The following is a 20,845-nucleotide window of genomic DNA, read 5'->3' on the forward strand; positions in this document are numbered from 1 at the left end:
CTATGTTTCTATGTTTCTCTGGCAAACTGTTATGGCTGGCTACAGATCAAATGAAAGTATTTATTAAGGGGCCAAAACCGGCCCCTGGGCTGGTACTTTGAGAGCCTTGCTTTATCGACTGTGTAAAAACAATGGCATTTTAGAGCAATAAACTGTACACAGTAAAATAAATATATTATAAACATATATAAATGAAAGTATTAAATTATAAACGATACAACATACCCGGGCACAACATGATTGCCAAATGTCTCACGCATGACCGACGGACACAATAACGCTTTTTCTTCAGTCCTGAAAATCATCTCTACAGAAATAAATAGGGTGACGGATCTTATATATCTAGTTCATTCGTAAAACAAAGGTTAAAAAATTTGAGGGTGTGAATATTCACATTAAAACCATCACATCATGAAAAACAAACTAATAATAAGAGCAGCACTAATTAATTATCTGTTTGAAGTTCCAGAGCTCGAGTTAAAAACAGTGCTGTACATAGATAAAGATTCTCTCTCTTCATTGGATTTAGAAAAGGCTGGGTTATACCTCCCTCCCCAACAGTCTTTACAGAATCCAAACTTGTTCACTTATTAGCTTAAATCCTATTCTCTGCTGAATTATTGATGATCAGACATTGGCCTGGAAACATTTTAGTGGCTCAAAAGCTAGTGTAGAGCAAAGGACGTTTTCATCTGCTGAATCTGTGACCATTTGCTCAACATGGACTTAGAGAAACCTGCCGATGAATTGATTTTTTTTGTGAATGGTAAAAAGGTAAATCTTTTTTTTTTTTTTTTTATATTGTTCAGTATTTTCATGCAGCTCGAAACAGTAGAATTTTGTTTTAGAAATATTAATATTTTTTCTCTATATTAAAAAAAATAAAACCTTTTCCAAAAAGTGCTGCATTTTTTATAAGAGTCAACTCATTAGAACATGACGTTTATTTTACAAATGTGTTTAAAGATGCATGTTCTACATTTGCTTTTTCTTTTTTTTATATCTGTCGTCTGGCTATGTTTTACTTTTTCATGCAACAAGTATTTTTTTAAATATCAGGTTCCTTACATAAGTAAGCAGTTACACGTCTCCTCAATGTGCAGTATATTTGGTATTTTTTAAAGTAGTTATGCAATGCCTATTGCTGTTATAAACATGTTTAGTAACCTTTGTTCATCTTTATAAAAAGAAACAAGACTTTTAATGTTTATCCATTTTATTTAAATAGTCCAATAATAGATATTGTTTAATAATAGATCTCTTAATACCATACTATACAATTGCAAAGTCCAAATGGCGTGTTGCAAGCTAGTAGAAATATCTGTCTAACTGTTCCCTCACATATAGCGGAGCTGCTGCTGCTCTGAGAGATCCAGGGGCTTTGAACCCACATTACCGACTTTACACACCTGAAGTTATCAGCTAAGACAGGCTCCCTTTAGAAGCCCCTAGAGTCGCGCATGGCCCGAACGGGGATGTGGTTGACATTGGCAAGCTAGAGAAGTTGGGCGAAATAATTCATGTTCAACGTGGAAGATGATATCAATGTCCTTCTGCATATATATTTTATGCAATTCATGCACTTATAATTCACTGCTGAAGTCAGCATTTCATACCTTTCAGTTTGCAATTATCTTTGACGCTCACAATAAAAACCTATTTAAAACAAAATAGGGGAGTTGTAAAAACCTTTTCAGTTTCTAAATCAGCTAGTTTGGGGTAAATGTTGAAAATAGTTCTGTAGCTTATTGCAGTTCACCACTAAGTAAATAGAATGCAGGAATATCAGAGGTGGCTTGTTAAATGCCTTTTAATAAGTAGGATATCTTACACGGGACATTTTATATAATGTGGTGTTCATTGCTTGTCAATTTTCTGCAGCGCTACAGCTGTGGGATCCTTATACATAATATATAATAAGTAACTGAAATATCTGTCTATTTGCTTATCCGGTTATGTATATTTGCTGTAAATGTTTTTCGTTACTGTCCCATTAGCTAGGTATTTTGATAGTCATTTGAAATAAAAAAGAGCAATCAAATGAGAGAAACTCCCTGGGGCTAGATATAGGAAAACAACCCAGTTTTCTAGATCTCAGTGATAGGAGTGATGATTAAACCAGCTCTATAGCTCTCTCAAGGACAAGTTTTATGGATGTTGGGCATAGGAATGGACAAAAGGCCATTACTTTTCTGGGAAAATAAAACTTCAACTCAAATGATTTTGTTTTTTAAATAAAGCTATAAGTGGAATAAGAAAAAAAAAACAACTTGGGGCAATATTACCAGTTTGAAAATAGTGAGAAAGATATCTGCGCACTCCGTAAAGAATATGTAGATGACAAGTTCGCATTTCAAGGGACTCTCTAAGCACCATAACCACTGCAGCTCATTGTACTTGGACAGATTACGAAAAAGAGAAATTCCTCATTATCGCAGCTACAGCAGAATAGAAAATGCTCTCGGTACTGATAGTAAACCATGTTTTTTTTGTCACACTGCTTAGAGATGGTTTGGCAAATATCATTGGGACTGCATGCAAAGTCTCCACCCCCTATAACCATTATAATACGATGTACAATAATCTGCAGTGGTGATGGTACTTTCAGCCTTCCTTAATAATCACTTGAGTTGTTTAGCTGGATGTAGGGATGAATATTTGAAGAGATATAATCAATAGAACCATTCCATTTTATAACCATTATACAGTTCTATCTGCAGTTCCTCTGGTTTCCACGGTGATTGTACCGCATGGCATTGATGTCCATTTTTGCATGGTCCTTAATAGGTCTTAGTACATTCTCAATGCATCATGCACAGATCACACTGCTTCCTGTGTTGTGGATCCTGTTAGAAATTGAGGCTTTATGTTAAATAACTCCCATCACGCTTATTAAGCAGTAATGTAATGTAACATCTATTATTAAAGCAATACTCCAGGCTGGATCAGACCTATTTTTTTTGCATGCCTTGTGTAGACAATACCTTAAAAATATAAAAAGCAAGTTATCCAAATAAAAAATTGCCAAGACTATGTTTCAATGGTACACCACCCCTTAAAATTATGTAGAATGCGTAAGATCCCCACAGATTTGTGTTGGAGAAGGTGCGAACAGAGGTGGACTTATCTCCACATGCGGTGGGAATGTCCAGACGTGCAGGGGTATTGGATAGGGATTAAAGATTTGCTGAGGGATGTTCTAGGTAAAGACGTTCTGTTAGACCCTTGGGTGTTTTTGTTAGCTAGACCCTTGGATGACTGGACGAAAACGGATCAAAAACTATTAAACAAATTAAATTTGGCAGCCAAAAAAAAATCAAGGATAAGCTAACAGCCCAGGTGAGGGGCACTATGAAGACATTCGAGAAGGTCTGGGGCCCTCGGATGGCCAGTGATGTAGGCGGCTATGGGATGGGCAGGTTGGGTTCAGTACCCCCCCTCAACCGTTCTATCGCTCTTCACGCCTCATAAAGTCGCTGGTTTCATTCTCTTATCCCCTACCAGGGGGACTTTAAGGATCACTCCGGGGGATATTCTTCTACCTCGAACTCTTGTTGGAGAGGTCACCTTTGGGTGGCTTCAGGGCTCTTCTGCCTGCGCCGGCCCCGTTATTCATGTACTCACGGCGGCTTCACCCCCTCCCCTCTTTCTTTCGCTTTGGTTTTTCCTGTCTATGGTGCCTATCGCCTCTTGGATGGGGCCTATCGTGGGTGTGTGTTCTTCCCAGATGCCTACAAACTGGAGGGTGGATATTGGGGCTGGTGTGAAGGAGGTAACCTGTACCTTACTTTTACTTTTATCGTATTGCTCACTGGTGTAATTAAGCTAGGCACCGAGATTTCCTATTTCTTTCTTCATGTTACTATTGTGGTATTTTATTTCTGATAAAACACCTCAATGAGTCGTCTTCCGGTCTGAAGCCCATACACTCTACAAATGTGTTCCTATAAGTAATATCTATGCTGCAAGGGATTCTTGTTAAATTTTCGTTTAACGCAAATGTATTCTTGCTCATTGTGTATTGGATTACATACTTGTACATAACATGTTTGTGGATGGCATGGCCCCCTCCCCCCCTAGCGACACACCTGCAGAGGTATAGGCAGATAGGACAATACCTGCCTGGAAGGAGGCCACTGCTCGGGTCAAAAAGCTCCAGCAACTGAGTCTGAAGCCTGCCATGGTCCCGGCAAGCAGGAAGCAGACTGGGTGGAGGTACTCTGTCGGGGTACAGGAGCTCCATCACATTTGGTAGCAGCAGTGGGATGGCTAGAGAGATCCCCAACATACCATGAGGATCCCTGCATGCCTTCTGGAACTGGTTGCTATGGAGAGCTCTCGTAAACATGCCGCGGTTTGATGTGAAACTCCAGCAGCAGCAGCTGGTGGCTACCGTCACACAAGCTATGCTACAGTAAAAATTATAAATTACATTTGTGTTTAAAAAAGACACTCACTATCACAGTTCCTTAATTTTGTGCAAGTTCGCACATATTATATCATCAACCTTGAGCATTGGCCAATCCTGGAAATAGCTTGGCCAATCAGGAGCTTCTAATTCTGATCTATGGAGTCTGAACTCTGTGAATGGTTGAATCCAGCACTGCATAGTTTAAAACACAGGGTGGAGATAAGCAGAAAAAGAGTTCTCTGTGCTCAGCTATTGCTCTGCTCAAAGCTTGTCAGTTTAGCAGTGGGGGTTTATGGCAGGGAGAAGTAAGTAAAATTAACGGTATTAAAACAAATAGAGCTGTTAGAGTCCTAGACGTGACGGAGATGGCCAGAGAGTCACATCAGGTAGTGGAGATTAGTTAATGTGAAGATAAGCAGATCATTTCTGAAGATCAAGCGAAGTAAAGTTTCTACAAGGCTTGGAAAGATTAGATCTCGTCCTTTCAGGTATATTCAGTTTATTTGATTCCTTTTAGATTGTAAACTTGTTTAGACAGGGCTCTCCTCACCTACAGTTCCTGAACTAACACTAAAAAGTAATTAACCACTTTATTTTTTATTTGCAGATATTAGAGAAAAATGCCGATCCACAGATGACGTTATTGACTTATCTACGCAGAAGATGTATCCATTTTAATATCAAATGTGCATTGTAAAATATGGGTATAATTAACAAGTGAATTTAAAGGGATACTCAAAGTTTGGTGTACAGATCATGCCCCTGCTATCTCACTGCTCAGTTCTTTACAAGTTAGGAGGTAAATCAGTCCGTTTATATAGCCCTAGTCACACCTCTCTGCACGTGACTTACACAGCCTTCCTAAACACTTCCTGTATAGTGAGATCTAATGTTTATAAGAACATTATAGTGCCAGGAATACAAATATGTATTCCTGACACTATAGTGGTAAAAAACATTTTAGGTGGCCAGCCCCCCCCTATTCCTCTTAAAAAAGGGTGAAAGTTCAACTTTATTCCTGCGCCGCTGGTGTCCACTGCAACTGACTCCGCCGCCGGCTGAGATCATCACAATTGCCGATCTCAGCCAATCCAATGCTTTTGCATAGGAAACCATTGTAAGGCTAATGCGCAAGTGTGGCAACATTTTGCAATGCACCAGTCAGCATCTCCTCATAGAGATGCATTGAATCAACATTCAGTGCCAGGCCTGGACTGACCGGGCCAAATTTTTTCCCCAGTCCGGCCCTGTTCAGCGCCTTCATGCAGAGCGGGAAGACACTAAACGTCAATGCTGCACGTTGAACAGCACTGCCCCAGAAAGCACCTCTAGTGGCCGTCTGTGTGACTGCCACTAGAGGTGTTCCTAGGCAGTATATATATAACTTTACATTAAAATACCTTTAGAGACAGGATATAGACATCACAAGTACATTAAGCTGTAATTGTCCTGGTGACTATATTGCCCCTTTAAACTTCCTTTACTGCACACTTTGTTTAATGTATAATTTACTATCTTCTACTCTGTTAATAGCATGCTGCAGCCTGCAGGAGCCTCCTGTGTGTTCAATTTACAGAGGAGGTGATAAAAGATTACAAAGCAAGTTAACATCTCATTGAAAATGAAACTTTTTTTTTCATTTAGACTAAATGAGTCACAGCCAGGGGAGATGTGGCTAGAGTGGCATAAACAGAAAAAAAAGTGATTTATCACCTAAACCTCAGGGGAATAACTTATCGTTGAAAAACAAGTTATGTGTCCTACTTTCTCACAATTAAAAAAACAAAATAGATCATTAATATATCTGGCATTGTCCCTGCTGACCTTAAACATACCACTGTAGTATCTATCCTGAAAAAAACATCTCTTGACCTCCCCGTCTAACTATCGTCCTATATCCCTGCTCCCCTTTTCCTCTAAGCTTCTGGAAAGACTTGTCTTTACCCATGTGTCTCGTTTCCTCAATTCCAACTCTCTCCTTGACCCTCTTCAATCTGGCCTCCGCCCTCTCCACTCTACTGAGACTGCCCTTATTAAAGTTACTAACGACATTATCACAGCTAAATCCAAAGGCCACTACTCACACTATTAATTCTTCTTGACCTCTCTGCTGCCTTTGACACCGTTGATCATGCTCTCCTTCTCCAAACTCTTCAATCGCTCGGTCTCTGTGACTCTGTCCTCTCGTGGTTGTCCTCTTATCTCTCCCAACGCTCATTCAGTGTCTCCTTTTCTAATGATACCTGCTCCCCTCGTCCTGTCTCGGTTGGAGTCCCCCAAGGCTCTGTACTTGGTTCCCTTCTATTTTCTCTTTATACTGCCTCTCTTGGCAAACTTATTACCTCTTTTGGATTCCACTACCACCTGTACGCTGATGACACTCAGATATATCTCTCCTCCCCGGACCTGTCCCTGCCGTCCTGCAACGTGTCACTACTTGCCTTTCTTCCATCTCTGACTGGATGTCCTCCCACTTTCTGAAACTCAATCTCTCTAAAACTGAGCTCTTTGTCTTTCCTCCTCCTAATACTGATCCTCCTCTTTCACTCTCTCTTCAAGTTTGTGGTACCCACATTAGTCCATCCTTGCAAGCGCTCTGTCTTGGCGTCATACTTGATTCTGGCCTCACCTTTGAGCCTCACATCCAGTATGTTGCCAAATCCTGTAGATTCCATCTTAAAAACATAGCCCGCATCCGCCCCTTTCTTACAAGAGATGCTACCAAGGAGCTTGTCCATGCTCTAGTAATTTCCTGAATGGATTATTGTAACCCTATCCTGATTGGTCTTCCCAAAAGCCGTACTGCACCACTACAGTCCATAATGAACGCTGCTGCCAGACTGATTTTCCTCTCTAGTCATTTCTCCCACACCTCAACCCTCTGCCACTCCTTACATTGGCTTCCTGTATGCTATAGGAGTCAATTCAAGGTACTAACTCACACCTATAAAGCACTGAACAACTCTAGCCCCTCATATATGTCTTCACAGATCCATAGATTTGTCCCTTCTCGGTCTCTCCACTCTGCCTGTGACAACCTCCTGTCCGTGGTTCGCACCCGTATGGCCAACTCACGTTTGCAGGACTTCTCGCAGACAGCTCCCTTCCTATGGAATAGCCTGCCTACCGCCATCAGACTCTCCCCTAGTCTTCAATAGTTTTAGAAGTGCCTTAAAACCCATCTCTTTAGGAAAGCTTATGGCCTCCCAGACTAACCTCTACCTCACATGCCTGTCTCTAGCTCTCTCCTAAAGGGCAGCACTCTACTATCTCCTCTAGCACTGCTTCACTCCCACCTTATTTGATTCCAAATTCCTGTTCTATTGTGTTTTACACCCCACATCCTATAGACTGTAAGCTCGTTTGAGCAGGGTCCTCTCCAACCTATCGTTTGTGTAAGTTTTTTGTAATTGTCCTGTTTAAATTTACATCTGTCAGGATCGGGACAGGGATCCAACACGCAGAGTAAAAACAGTAGCCAGATACGTATACCGGACCTTAGAATGGCCGGACTAACGTAAGTAGTACAGTATAGAATGGTCAAAGACAAGCCGAGGTCGAGGGTAACAGAAGACAGGTAAGCGAGAGACAAGCCGAATCAAGGGTAACAGAGATAAGCAGAGTAAGGTAAACAAGCCGGGTCAAAACCAAAAGGGATAATAGAATACACAAGCACTGAGTGACTAGAACAAGTTAGAACCACGACAGGGCAATGAGCTAATGAAAGAAGCTCTGTTAAATACCCTGTTCAGAGCAGTAACCACGCCTCCGAGGCGTCCTGATTGGTCCTGCAGCAATTGAGTGACAGGTCGTTCCGGAGGAGTGTCCTGATGACAACTTCCTGCCTAGATGCTGTAAAAGGCAGTCACTCCCTCGCGGCCGGCCTTGCATGACCGGATAGACCGTGGGGAAGGGAGCCATCAGGCCGTTTGGATGGAGGAACAGCTAAGTCTCTACCTCTTTCGGAGGTAGAGACCACAGGTACCCTGACAGTACCCCCCCTCTCAGATACGCCCACCGGGCGGAATACACCAGGGCGAGAAGGGAATCGAGAGTGAAACGCCCTGCGGAGACGGGGAGCATGCACCTCCTCCTGAGGTACCCAACTTCTCTCCTCAGGACCATAACCCTTCCAATCGACCAGATATTGCAGTTTCCCCCGGGAGATTCGAGAATCAACGATGGAATTGACCTCATACTCCTCCTGACCCTCCACCTGAACTGAGCGGGGAGGGGCGATCGTGGAGGAGAACCTGTTACATATTAATGGTTTTAGCAAGGAAACATGAAATGAATTAGGAATGCGTAAGGCATTAGGCAACGCTAAACGATACGCAACTGGGTTAATTTGAGACAGCACCCTGTAAGGTCCAATATATCGAGGAGCAAACTTCATGGACGGCACTTTTAACCGAATGTTTCTAGTACTTAACCATACTCTATCGCCTGGAACAAACACCGGTGCTGCCCTTCTACGTTTGTCAGCGTGTTTTTTAACCAGCGTAGAATTGTGCAGAAGGATTTGTCGAGTTTGATCCCACAACTCTCTTAAATTGGCAACATGAACATCCACCGACGGTATCCCTTGAGAAGAAGACTCCGAAGGAAGGATGGAAGGATGAAAGCCATAATTCAAGAAAAAAGGGCTAGAATGCGTAGAATCACAAATGAGATTGTTATGTGCAAACTCCGCCCAAGGAATCAAACCGACCCAATCGTCTTGGTGTTCTGAAACGAAACAACGTAAATATTGTTCAACTTTTTGGTTAGTGCGTTCAGCAGCTCCATTGGACTGAGGATGATAGGCAGAGGAGAAATTCAATTTGATGCCTAGTTGGGAGCAGAATGATCTCCAAAAACGGGAAACAAATTGGGAGCCTCTGTCAGAGACAATCTGGGAAGGTATCCCATGCAAACGGAAAATCTCCCTGGCGAATATCTCCGCTAATTCGGGCGAAGATGGGAGTTTAGGTAAGGGAATGAAGTGAGCCATTTTAGTAAATCTGTCTACCACAGTGAGGATGACAGTCTGCTTTTTAGAGATAGGCAAATCAACAATGAAGTCCATTGCCAGGCAGGACCAAGGCTTTTCAGGAACCTCTAAAGGGTGCAGAAATCCGCATGGAAGCGAATGGGGTAGCTTGGTCTTGGTACAAACTTCACATGCCCCGATGAATTCTTTAATATCCTTGCGTAAGTCAGGCCACCAAAAATCTTTAGAGACCAGCGCATAAGTCTTGCGGATGCCAGGATGCCCAGCCACCTTGCTGTTATGGAGACAGCGTAGCACCTCCAGTTGGAGAGCGGCAGGAACGAAGTGTCGATCCCCAGGGGTCTGTTTGGGTGCCAAATGCTGAAACTTCATGATCTCAGAAAGCAATGGAGAGTGAATCCTGAGATTCGTGTTCGCGATGATATTCCCCTTAGAAACTATGGAGGACAGCAGTGGTTCAGTTATAGTGGATCAGGGGCGGGCTGGGCCGGGGGGCAGGGAGGCAATTGCCCCCCAGGCCGCCCTAAATCGTTTACAAAACGGCCGCTGCAGGGCCGGTCCTGGGCGCCAGAAGGAGGGGGGGTGCCGCGCGGAGCAGGCTGATGGCCTGTTACAGGGAGCCCAGCAGGTGGTCAGCTGGCCACCTAGGGCGCCCCGGTAGCAAGGCAGAGTAGGCACCTGCTTGTCCCAGACAGCAGGTGCCTACTCTGCAGGAACATACCGGCCGCGTGAGGAAGGAGGCAGGCGGCGAGGGAGCACTGCCTCTGCTGATGATCTTCCTGCTCCCTCGCGCGCCCTCTCTGGTGATGCCGGGAGCCGGAATATGACGTAATTCCGGCCCCGCATTACTAAACTGCGCGAGGGAGCAGAGAAGAGCAGGAAGTCACTGGACCCCGGGGAAATGACCCAGAAGACTCCTAATGGTAGGAGCAACAAGGAATTTGTGTGTGTGTGTCTGGAAGTGAGTGTGTGTGTCTGGAAGTGTGAGTGTGTGTGTCTGGAAGTGTGAGTGTGTGTGTCTGGAAGTGTGAGTGTGTGTGTCTGGAAGTGTGAGTGTGTGTGTCTGGAAGTGTGAGTGTGTCTGTCAGTAAGTGTGTCTGTCAGTAAGTGTGTGTGTGTGTATGTATCTGTCGGTGTGTGTGCCTGCCTGTCAGTGAGTGTTTGTCTGTCAGGGTTTGTGTGTGTGTGTTATTGAGAGTGAGTGTCAGTGTGTCTGTCAGCAGGCCAGCCTTTGAGGTGTGCAAGCTGTGGGGTCACGTAGGGTGCCATGACAACAGAGGCACCCGGTGGCCAACACAGCTCACAAGTTTAGGACACCAGCACATTGAAGGGATACTCCAGGCACCCAGACCCATTCTGCCCATTGGAGTGGTCTGGGTGCCAACTCCCACTACCCTTAACCCTGCAACTGTAAATATTGCAGTTTTCATAAACTGCAATAAGTACATTGCAGGGTTAACTCCTCCTCTAGTGGCTCTCTACTAGAGGAGGAGTTCTACGTCCTGGTTTATAGCACATGTTTTCTGTGCTATAGCTTCGCTGGACGTCCTCACGCTATGTGAGGACCTCCAGCGTCGCTAAAATCCCCATAGGAAAGCAATGAAAGTATTTTCAATGCTTTCCTATGGAGAGGTCTCCCCTGCCGGGGGCCGCGCATGTGCAACCGGTCTCCCCTGCCGGATGACGTCACAGGGGGAGGAGCGTGGGCGGACCCTAAACCAGCGCAGAGGGACATCGGCGCTGGTCTCAGGTATGTCACTGAAGGGGTTCTTACCCCTTTAGCAACATGGGATGGGGGGTGGGATGGAGAGGGGACCTGCAGTGCCAGGAAGCTGATTTGTTTTCCTGGCACTGGAGTGTCCCTTTAATTTAAATGATTCCCTAGTGGTCCACTGGTGCACACCAGCAGTAGGTGCCTTAGATCATATCCTCTCCCTCGTGGTTCCAGCGCTCAGTTAGTGAGTCAGAGCACAGGCTCAGAGATTCTCAGCCTGCGCTCTAACAACATTGAAAGTCGGAGCCGCAAAGGAGTGGGTATGGCAAAGAGCTACTGATTAGCATAACATCAATATCCGTTATAAAACCAGGAAAAGGTGGGCATGGATGGTGAACTGATTCGGGGGTACAATGGGCCACTTGACTGGATTTGCCCCCCAGGCCTGAGGCTGCCAGCCCTCCCCTGTAGTGGATGGTTCATATTGACGAGACAATGCATCGGCTTTAGAGTTCTTAGAACCAGGTCTATACGTAAGTACATAATTAAAGTGAGTGAGGAACAAGGCCCAGCGAGCCTGCCTGGCGGACAAGCGCTTCGCCTCCCCAATATAAGACAAGTTCTTATGATCCGTTAGAATAGTAACAGGGTGTAGTGTCCCTTCCAGTAAATGTCTCCACTCCTTTAAAGCCTTAATGACCGCTAACAGTTCCTTCTCCCCGATGTCATATCTGCTCTCAGGCCCAGAATTTTTTTTAGAGAAGAAACCACAAGGGTGTAACGGTTTATCCACCCCTAACCTTTGAGACAGAACAGCCCCAACTCCTGTCTCAGAAGCATCGACCTCGAGCAAGAAAGGCAGAGTCGTATCAGGATGAACTAGAATGGGAGCTGAGGCAAAAAGTTCCTTGAGAGTCTTAAAAGCACCAAGAGCTTCCTCAGACCAGAACTTAGTATCAGCCCCTTGTTTGGTCATATTGGTAATAGGCGCAATGATAGAGGAGTAACCCTTAACGAAGCGCCTATAGTAGTTGGAAAAACCAATAAACCTTTGGATAGCCTTGAGTCCTTTGGGCAAAGGCCAGTCTAAAATAGATTGGAGTTTACCAGGATCCATTTTAAAACCTTCCCCAGAAATCACGTACCCAAGAAAGTCTACCTGAGACTGATCAAAACTGCACTTCTCCAATTTGCAGTATAGACCATGTTGCAGAAGTTTGTGTAACACCTTTCTGACCTGTCTATGGTGAGTCTCAATCTCCTTAGAGTGTATTAGTATGTCGTCCAGGTAAACAATAACACAATCATGCTGAAACTCCCTAAGTACCTCATTAATCAACTCTTGAAATACTGCAGGAGCATTGCATAGTCCAAATGGCATAACAGTGTATTCGTAATGGCCATACCGGGTATTGAATGCCGTCATCCACTCGTGACCTTGCTGGATTCTCACCAAATTGTAAGCCCCTCTGAGATCTAACTTGGTGAAGATTTTGGAGCCCTTAAGACGATCAAATAACTCGGTAATCAGTGGGATAGGATAGGCATTTCTGACAGTTATTTTATTCAAGCCTCGGTAATCGATACAAGGTCTCAGCGTGCCATCCTTCTTCTTAATGAAAAAGAACCCCGCCCCGGCCGGAGAAGAAGACCTCCTGATAAATCCCTTTTCTAAATTCTCCTGAATATACTCCTCTAGAACCGAGTTTTCCTGAACAGACAAAGGATATACATGGCCCCTCGGAGGCATAGTCCCGGGTAGAAGCTTAATTTTACAGTCAAATGACCTGTGTGGCGGCAAAGAATCGGCATTCTTCTTGTCAAACACTGCCCTTAAGTCTAGGTAAAGGTCTGGTATTTGTCTCTCTGTGGACTGAGTAGGATTCTCCTGTATGTTAATATTAGCTAATGGAGAAACCTTGCACAAACACCGATCCTGGCAGCCCTGGCCCCACGAGAGTATCTCCCCTAACTCCCAATCGATAATAGGGTTATGTTCTTTCAACCATGGGTACCCCAGAACTATGGGAACGGAAGGAGACGAAATGAGCAGAAGAGATAAATTCTCCACGTGTAGGATACCAACATTTAACTCAATGGGTATGGTCTCACGAAAGATAACAGGGTCTAGTAGTGGTCTACCATCAACGGCCAAGGGTGTCTCCCTTAGCTGAGATGGGAAATTGTTTTTACTAGCAAAGGCTTGGTCGATAAAATTCTCAGCAGCACCGGAATCTATCAAAGCCATAGCCCTTACTACTTCCCTCCCGCAAGTTAAGGAAACTGGTAGCAGAAGCCTGTGATCTTTATAATTAGGAGTAGAGGACAAAATAGAAACACCCAAGGCCTGTCCTCTAGAGAGACTTAGGTGCGAGCGTTTCCCGGGCGGTTAGAACAGTTCGAGAGTAAATGACCCTTAGCTCCACAATACATACACAAACCCTCTCTTCTCCTGTACTGTCTTTCCTCCTCAGAGAGGCGGGTATACCCTATCTGCATAGGTTCAGGAAGCAAAGATACCGTGGAGTCAGGACTTGGAAAAGCGGGGGCTAACCTAAAAGAAGGTCTCCGGTTCCTCTCTCGAGTGTTCTGTCTCTCTCTTAAACGTTCATCTATACGAGAGATGAACGAAATTAAATCCTCTAAATTCTCAGGGAGTTCTCTGGTAGCAACCTCATCAAGGATTACTTCAGATAAGCCATTCAAAAATACATCCATATCCGCCTGCTCATTCCACTTGACCTCTGACGCCAGAGACCTGAACTCTAGTGCATAATCCACCAGTGTTTGGTTCTCCTGTTTCAGACGCAACAGTAATCTGGCTGCATTAACCTTTCTACCTGGAGGGTCAAATGTTCTTCTAAAAGCAGTTACAAAGGCGTTATAGTTATAAACTAATGGGTTATCGTTCACCCATAATGGGTTGGCCCATCTCAGAGCTTTCTCAATAAGTAGGGTGATAATAAATCCTACCTTTGCCCTATCTGTAGGATAAGAGCGAGGTTGCAATTCAAAGTGGATACTAATTTGGTTTAAGAAACCACAACACTTCTCAGGAGCCCCACCATAGCGTACTGGGGGGGTAATGCGAGAAGAAGCACCCACTGTGGCTACCTCTAGACCTGAACCGACAGGAGAAACAGGGGTATTACGTATCTCCTCTGGTGGGTTATTGGCACGAGATAATAGAGCCTGTAGCGCAAGCGCCATCTGATCCATTCTGTGATCCATGGCTTCAAACCTAGGATCAGGAGAAGCCAGCTGACTGTTTGTACTTGCAGGATCCATTGGCCCTGTCGTAATGTCAGGATCGGGACAGGGATCCAACACGCAGAGTACAAACAGTAGCCAGATACGTATACCGGACCTTAGAATGGCCGGACTAACGTAAGTAGTACAGTATAGAATGGTCAAAGACAAGCCGAGGTCGAGGGTAACAGAAGACAGGTAAGCGAGAGACAAGCCGAATCAAGGGTAACAGAGATAAGCAGAGTAAGGTAAACAAGCCGGGTCAAAACCAAAAGGGATAATAGAATACACAAGCACTGAGTGACTAGAACAAGTTAGAACCACGACAGGGCAATGAGCTAATGAAAGAAGCTCTGTTAAATACCCTGTTCAGAGCAGTAACCACGCCTCCGAGGCGTCCTGATTGGTCCTGCAGCAATTGAGTGACAGGTCGTTCCGGAGGAGTGTCCTGATGACAACTTCCTGCCTAGATGCTGTAAAAGGCAGTCACTCCCTCGCGGCCGGCCTTGCATGACCGGATAGACCGTGAGGAAGGGAGCCATCAGGCCGTTTGGATGGAGGAACAGCTAAGTCTCTACCTCTTTCGGAGGTAGAGACCACAGGTACCCTGACAACATCCCCCCCCTCTCATAATATTGTAAAGCGCTACTGAATCTGTTGACGCTATATAAATGGCAATATTAATAATAATAATAATAATAATATGACAAACTGACATGGCCAAACAACAACAGGACTTCAATCAAACTTGGTTACTTTTGGTAAACATTACAAGTTATTTTGTATTTATTTAATGAGAACAAATCCTCGCAAGTGGAGAGGGGAATGATGTGCCATGACCAGGGGTCAGGCTCGTATACCCATCTTCTTAGACTGGAACTGGGTAGGGGGGGTGGAGTTGGAGAGGGTATAACCCACACATAAAGAGTTCCAATCGGCAGATATGGCCAGAGGCAGTGATGGCGAACAAGCTACATCAGAAAATAACCACTATGTATGCCAAAAACCTTGTGTCACCTATGCACAAATTTGTTGCCACATTAAACCAGTTAATTTTCTGTTCCCTTACTACAGCCTTTGAAAAATGAATACAACTGCAATATTGTGTTATGTGCTTAGATAAAACAAAAAAACTTCAAATATGAAACAAAAAAGTGATTTGACTCCTAAATGGCAGAGAATTGAGCAGTGAGGTTGTGGGGTATAAACCACACTCCTGCAGTAATGAAATACTGTGCACTATAGCACACACATAAATACATTCTTTAAACCTACAGTTTCTTGCAAACATATTGCAACCCTTAGCAATTCATCTATATTGTCATTTATCATATATCAGTAAATTACAAAATGGAGCATTGCAATGTCACTGTGTATTACGTAGTATTTAACACAGTGAAATCAATCTGAAAGTCGAGATCCTTTACATGATAGATCATACTCATGTCGGAACTTTTAATTTTGAGAAAAAAATAAAAATAAAACATGATTCTTTAATTGAAGAGTACAATGCACCATAATCACAGCAGCTCACTTTAGTGGTGATGGTGCAAAGGGCCTTTCGTTCCTGTCCCCCCATTATCTTCTACATGTTTCCAGTAGTTTGACAAATAGATCAGTACCCAAGGCCTAGAATTACACTACTGCACCCAACATGTACAATCTCCTAATTCGTGTACAGCAATAATATGCGGAGAGAAATGGCTGCAGGTTGGCAGACCATCATTGCTGTCCAAGGGGGTTGGACCGTGAATGCTGGGAGAATGTTTGTCAATATAGTCTAAAAAATATATGGAGACCCAGCTGAACCTATAACAAAATAGAACATAACATAGTGAATTACAGCAAATATACAACAGTAAGCGTCAGTGGCGGCTTAGGGAAAACTCAAACATGAGGCCCCCACTAACACCCAAAGAGACAAAATAAACAGGCGTTGCATTGTCTGTCTAAGGTGCTGTGGTCGTATTAAAGGACGGGCTTGCAGCGCTAGATACAGGCTCTGTATTCATTGTTCAGAGGCTTGCAGTGTTGCGGCTCCCTATGCCGCTGTGATGTGAGTTCTCTGACTAAAGTTATGACATCATTTGCAATAAATTAATGTAATTAGCACTTATGCTAATTGTTTATACACAACTGCAAGGTATGGTTACATGTATACGTCGTGTATACGTAAGTGCCGATGTGTATATTTCTGAGTGTGTCTGGCATTGTCTACCTGTGCATGTACCTGAGGGTATGTGTGTGACATAGAGTATCCTAGTCTGTGAATTTATGTCTTTGTGAGCATGTGTCTGGGACTGTATATGTGTGTGGGGTAGCTGCTTGCGGTGTGTTGTGTTTATGGGGGCTGCCTGTGGCCTTTGTGCATTGTGTTATGGCAGAGCTACATTTCATGACTGTGTGCGTCTATGATGAATGACTTCAGTTAGTGGCTGTGACTGGGTTAGTAAAGGGGTAACTATGGCAGGGTGAGTGTGACAGAGTGAGGGGAGTAAATGAGACTTGGAGGATTTGAGAAGGATTTGAGGAGGTTAATATGACAGGGTGTGTGTGGCATAGTTAAGGGATGTATCACAGGGTTGGGGTGAATGTGCCAAGTTTGGAGAAGGGAGTGTGACAGATCGAGGGGAGGCGAGTGTGGCAAGGTTGGGGGGGGGGGGGGAGTGTGACAGTGTTTGTGGTGAGTGTGGAGTGTGGCTGTGACACAGTGAAGGGGGACTGTGACAGGAAGTGTGGGGGGGGCTGTGACAGGGTAGGGAGAGCTGTTGCAGGGTAGGGAGAGCTGTTGCAGGGTGGAGGGGCAGTGGCAGGGTAGGGGGGCTGTGACAGGGTGGTTGGGGGCTGTGACATGGTGGTTGGGGGCTGTGACAGGGTGGTTGGTGGCTGTGAGTGGGTGGTGGAGGGCTGTGACAGTGTTGATGGAGGACGTGACAGGGTTCATGGGGCTGTGACAGGTTAGGGGGTCCGTGGCAGGTTTGGAGGGTCTGTGACAGGTTTAGGGGGACTGTGACAGGGTAGGGAGGCTGTGACAAGATGGTGGGGGCTGTGTCAAAGTGGTGGTGGGCTGTGGCAGCGTTGAGAGGGGCTGTGGCAGGGTTGAGGGAGGCTGTGGCAGGTTTAGGGGGGCTGGGAGAGGATATTGGGGAGTTGTGATTGGGTAAAGGGGCTGTGACAGGGTTTTATGGGCTGTGACAAGGTTATGGGGGGCTGTGACAGGGTTGGGGGGCTGTTACAAGGTGGGGCTGTGACAGGGTGAGGGGGCTGTGACAGAGTGAGGGGCTGGAGAGGGTGGAGGGAGCTGTGACAGGGTAAGATGGACTGTTACAAGGTGGGGGGGGGGGGGGGTGGCTCTCTCCATAGTGGTCCGGTGGGGTGGATCTCTCCATGGTGGTCCGGTGGGCTCCCTTTCTGGTCTGCAGCTCTGCCGGGAGCTGCCTAAATCGCCTAATTAGAGAGCAGCCTCTGGTAAGCGCATGATGTAGTTGAACTCACAGGATTGAGGTATTTCAGTGCCTCAAGGCTGCCTCCCCTGAAATTGTGGGGGCTAATATCCCCTACGAATCCACCTTGTCTTTTGCAGCAACGACATAATGTAAAAAACAGGAATTCCAGCGGCGTAGAAAGTGGAAATTTGGCTTTATTTTAAAATTATATAAAAAAATAGGTCCTACGTATTTCCTTCTAATTCAAGACTTCCTCTGGGACTAATATTAAGAATAGAATAAAACAAACAGCCAGATTGTTCAGAAACATAGCTTATGGCAGCTTTATCAAAGCCAGTCCTCAAATAGCCATAAAATTTGCACTTTTACCGCATTTTATTTTCTTCAAGTACAGAGTTTTTTTATACATGCGTTTGTGCCTGTGGGAGGAGATCCCAAATGTTTTTTTGGGGTGTGTGAAGACGACAGTTCTCCAGTTATGTAGCTTCTCAAGATATATAACATTGTGTTTTTATTGTTTGTGAATGAAAGCCTTCGGTTGTGTTCGATAAACTCTGCATTGTAGCAAACAAAATCCAGATTGAAAAAAGGCAAACATTTCTGGCCAGAAAACATTCTTTGACTTAACCATAGTCCCAGCCTGGGTATTTTTGCTATAATTTGCTGTTTGGTATTCTCTACAATTAAGAATTTAGAATCCCTGTGAGTTGATATGAGAGGAAAAAGTCCAAAAGTACATTGGGATCAGAGTTGGGGAAAGAAAAAAAAATCTAATTCTGTTGAGTCGGATTGGGTTTTTCACTAAAGTGTGAACTGAAGAGAATTCAAAGTGAATTTCATATTTTAGGGAAAACTAGCTAAACTTAAAAAATGTTGCTAAGTCGGTTTGGCAGTTTTTGCTTTAAAAGTTAACTTTGAAATCGCAACTATTCACACTTACGTGAGTAACCCCAAAATAGACTTTTTCCGAACTATTTTAGCCTACACTTTGTCCAATCAGTGTATACTCACCCCAACTCGCTGTAACTCTATTTACTTCCTTAACTGTCCATCAGTAAGGTTACCTGGAACCAAACTCGGCTGTGGGGAAGGAGGATGTGGAGCTTGTACTGTAATGGTCTCGAGATACAATCGATTCAAAGGGAAGATTGAGTATCCTTTTGATCACATGGCTTCTAGAACTCCTGGACCCCAGGGGAAGTATGGATCAAATGCATTAACAACCCATGTGTTCCTGGTAATGTAACTATGCGTTTATGGAGATATCTCAAAGAAGTGTTAGACCCCCTGAGGAAATAAAAGTGGGCACAATTTAAATATTAATTAATGGTGAAAATGCTTGGATGGAAAAAACAAACTGCCAGAGGGATGTGAATAATTCTCCTGCCATTATTAAAGAGAAGACCCAACATACCTGTAAAAAAATAGATACAACTAAATGAAATAGGTTGCAGCCTATATATTTAAACTGATCAGCCACAACATTAAAACCACCTGCCTAGTGTTGTGTAGGTCCTATATCTGCTGCCACAACAGTTCTGTGGTATCTGGCACCAAGACATTAGCAGCAGATCATTCAAGTCCTGCAAGTTGCGAGGTGGGGCCTCCATGGATCGGATTTGTTGTTCACCAGAAATTTTGGGGCCCCTAACTCATCTCAGGGTCTGGGGCCCGCCTCCAAATACCGCCCACAGGGTCCGCCTCCAAATACCGCCACAGACAGACATGCATACATTCATACACACACACACAGAGCTCATTTTCCAGCCACCCTCCTGTTTCCACCCTCCCTCCTGTGGCTGGGGCTGATGGGAGTAGTCTGCACTGCTCTCCCTAACTGCCTGGCTGGCGGTCCTCCCGCTGCGGCTGCGTTTTTCTTTTTTTTTAAGGGGCCTGGTCGCGCTATATCACGGCACAGGGCTGACCGGGCCCCTGAAGATATAGGGCCCATCGGGTGGCCCTAAGTGCGTGGTCCACCCGATAGGCCCCATCCGCGTGCGGGCCCCGGTGCAACTGCACCGGCGGCAGTTCCGCTGCTACACGTTATGGTTGTCAGCCCCTAATGGCTGCCCTGCATGCAGATCTTACAGATGCACAATTGGAATGAGATCTGGGGAATTTGAAGGCCAAGGTAACACCTTGAACTCTTTGTCTTGCTCCTCAAACCATACCTGAACATGTTTCTGCAGTGTGTCAGGATGCGTTATCCTACTGAATAAGGCCACTGCCATCAGGGAACTCCATTGCCATTAAGGGGTGTGCGTGATCTGCAACAATCTCTAGGTATGTGGTATGTGTCAAACTAACATCCTCATGAATGCTAAGACCTGCTTTCTTCCCATTATAAATCCTGCTGCCATTTCTTCCCCGGGTAAATGATGCTCACGTACCCAGCCATCGACTTGATCTAAAAGAAAACGTGATTTATCAGATCAAGCAACCTTCTTCCATTATTCCAAGGTCCAGATCTGACGCTCACGTCATCATTGAAGGTGCTTTCGGTGGTGGACAGGAATCATCATGGCCACTCTGACTGGTCTGCAGGTACGCAGCCCCATACTCAACAAACTGCGATGGACTATGTGTTCTGACACCTTTTTGTGATGGCCAGTGTCTTTCAACAATTTGAGCTGCATTAACTCTTCTGTGATTGGACCAGACTGGCTAGCCTTCGCTCCCCATGTGCCTCAATGAGGCTTGCACCACTTTTGGTAGGTTCTAACCACTGCATACCGAGAACACCCAACAAGACTTGTCGTTTTGGAGATGCTCTGACCCAATTGTCCAGCCATCACTATTTGGCTCTAGTCAAAGCCACTCAGAATTTTTCCCTTGCCCATTTTTCCTGCTTTCAGCACATGAAATTCAAGAACTGACTGTTCACTTGTTGCCTAATATATCCTACTTCACCTGTGAGTAGTTTTAATGTTGTGGCTGATCAATGTATGTTTAAATAAGTGTGGGCCGCAGATATAGTTTTTCCATCCAGAGATTTGTAGGCTTATCCCCACCATAATATATCATATCTGAAT

General features: G+C 44.7%; 1 protein-coding gene across 1 annotated transcript in view; it reads left to right on the forward strand.

The window, feature by feature from the left end:
• The first annotated feature begins 597 nt into the window (after positions 1 to 597).
• The window catches only part of XDH (xanthine dehydrogenase), a 75,249-nt gene continuing 55,001 nt past the window's right edge, over positions 598 to 20,845 (forward strand). Inside the window, exons 1-3 of the mRNA XM_063444072.1 lie at positions 598 to 774; positions 5,019 to 5,076; positions 18,869 to 18,965. Coding sequence (XP_063300142.1) covers positions 721 to 774; positions 5,019 to 5,076; positions 18,869 to 18,965 — 209 coding nt within the window. The 5' untranslated portion in view covers positions 598 to 720. The remainder of the gene's footprint in view (positions 775 to 5,018; positions 5,077 to 18,868; positions 18,966 to 20,845) is intronic.

The sequence above is a fragment of the Pelobates fuscus genome, chromosome 2, assembly GCF_036172605.1.
Source record: "Pelobates fuscus isolate aPelFus1 chromosome 2, aPelFus1.pri, whole genome shotgun sequence".
NCBI classification, from domain to species: domain Eukaryota; kingdom Metazoa; phylum Chordata; class Amphibia; order Anura; family Pelobatidae; genus Pelobates; species Pelobates fuscus.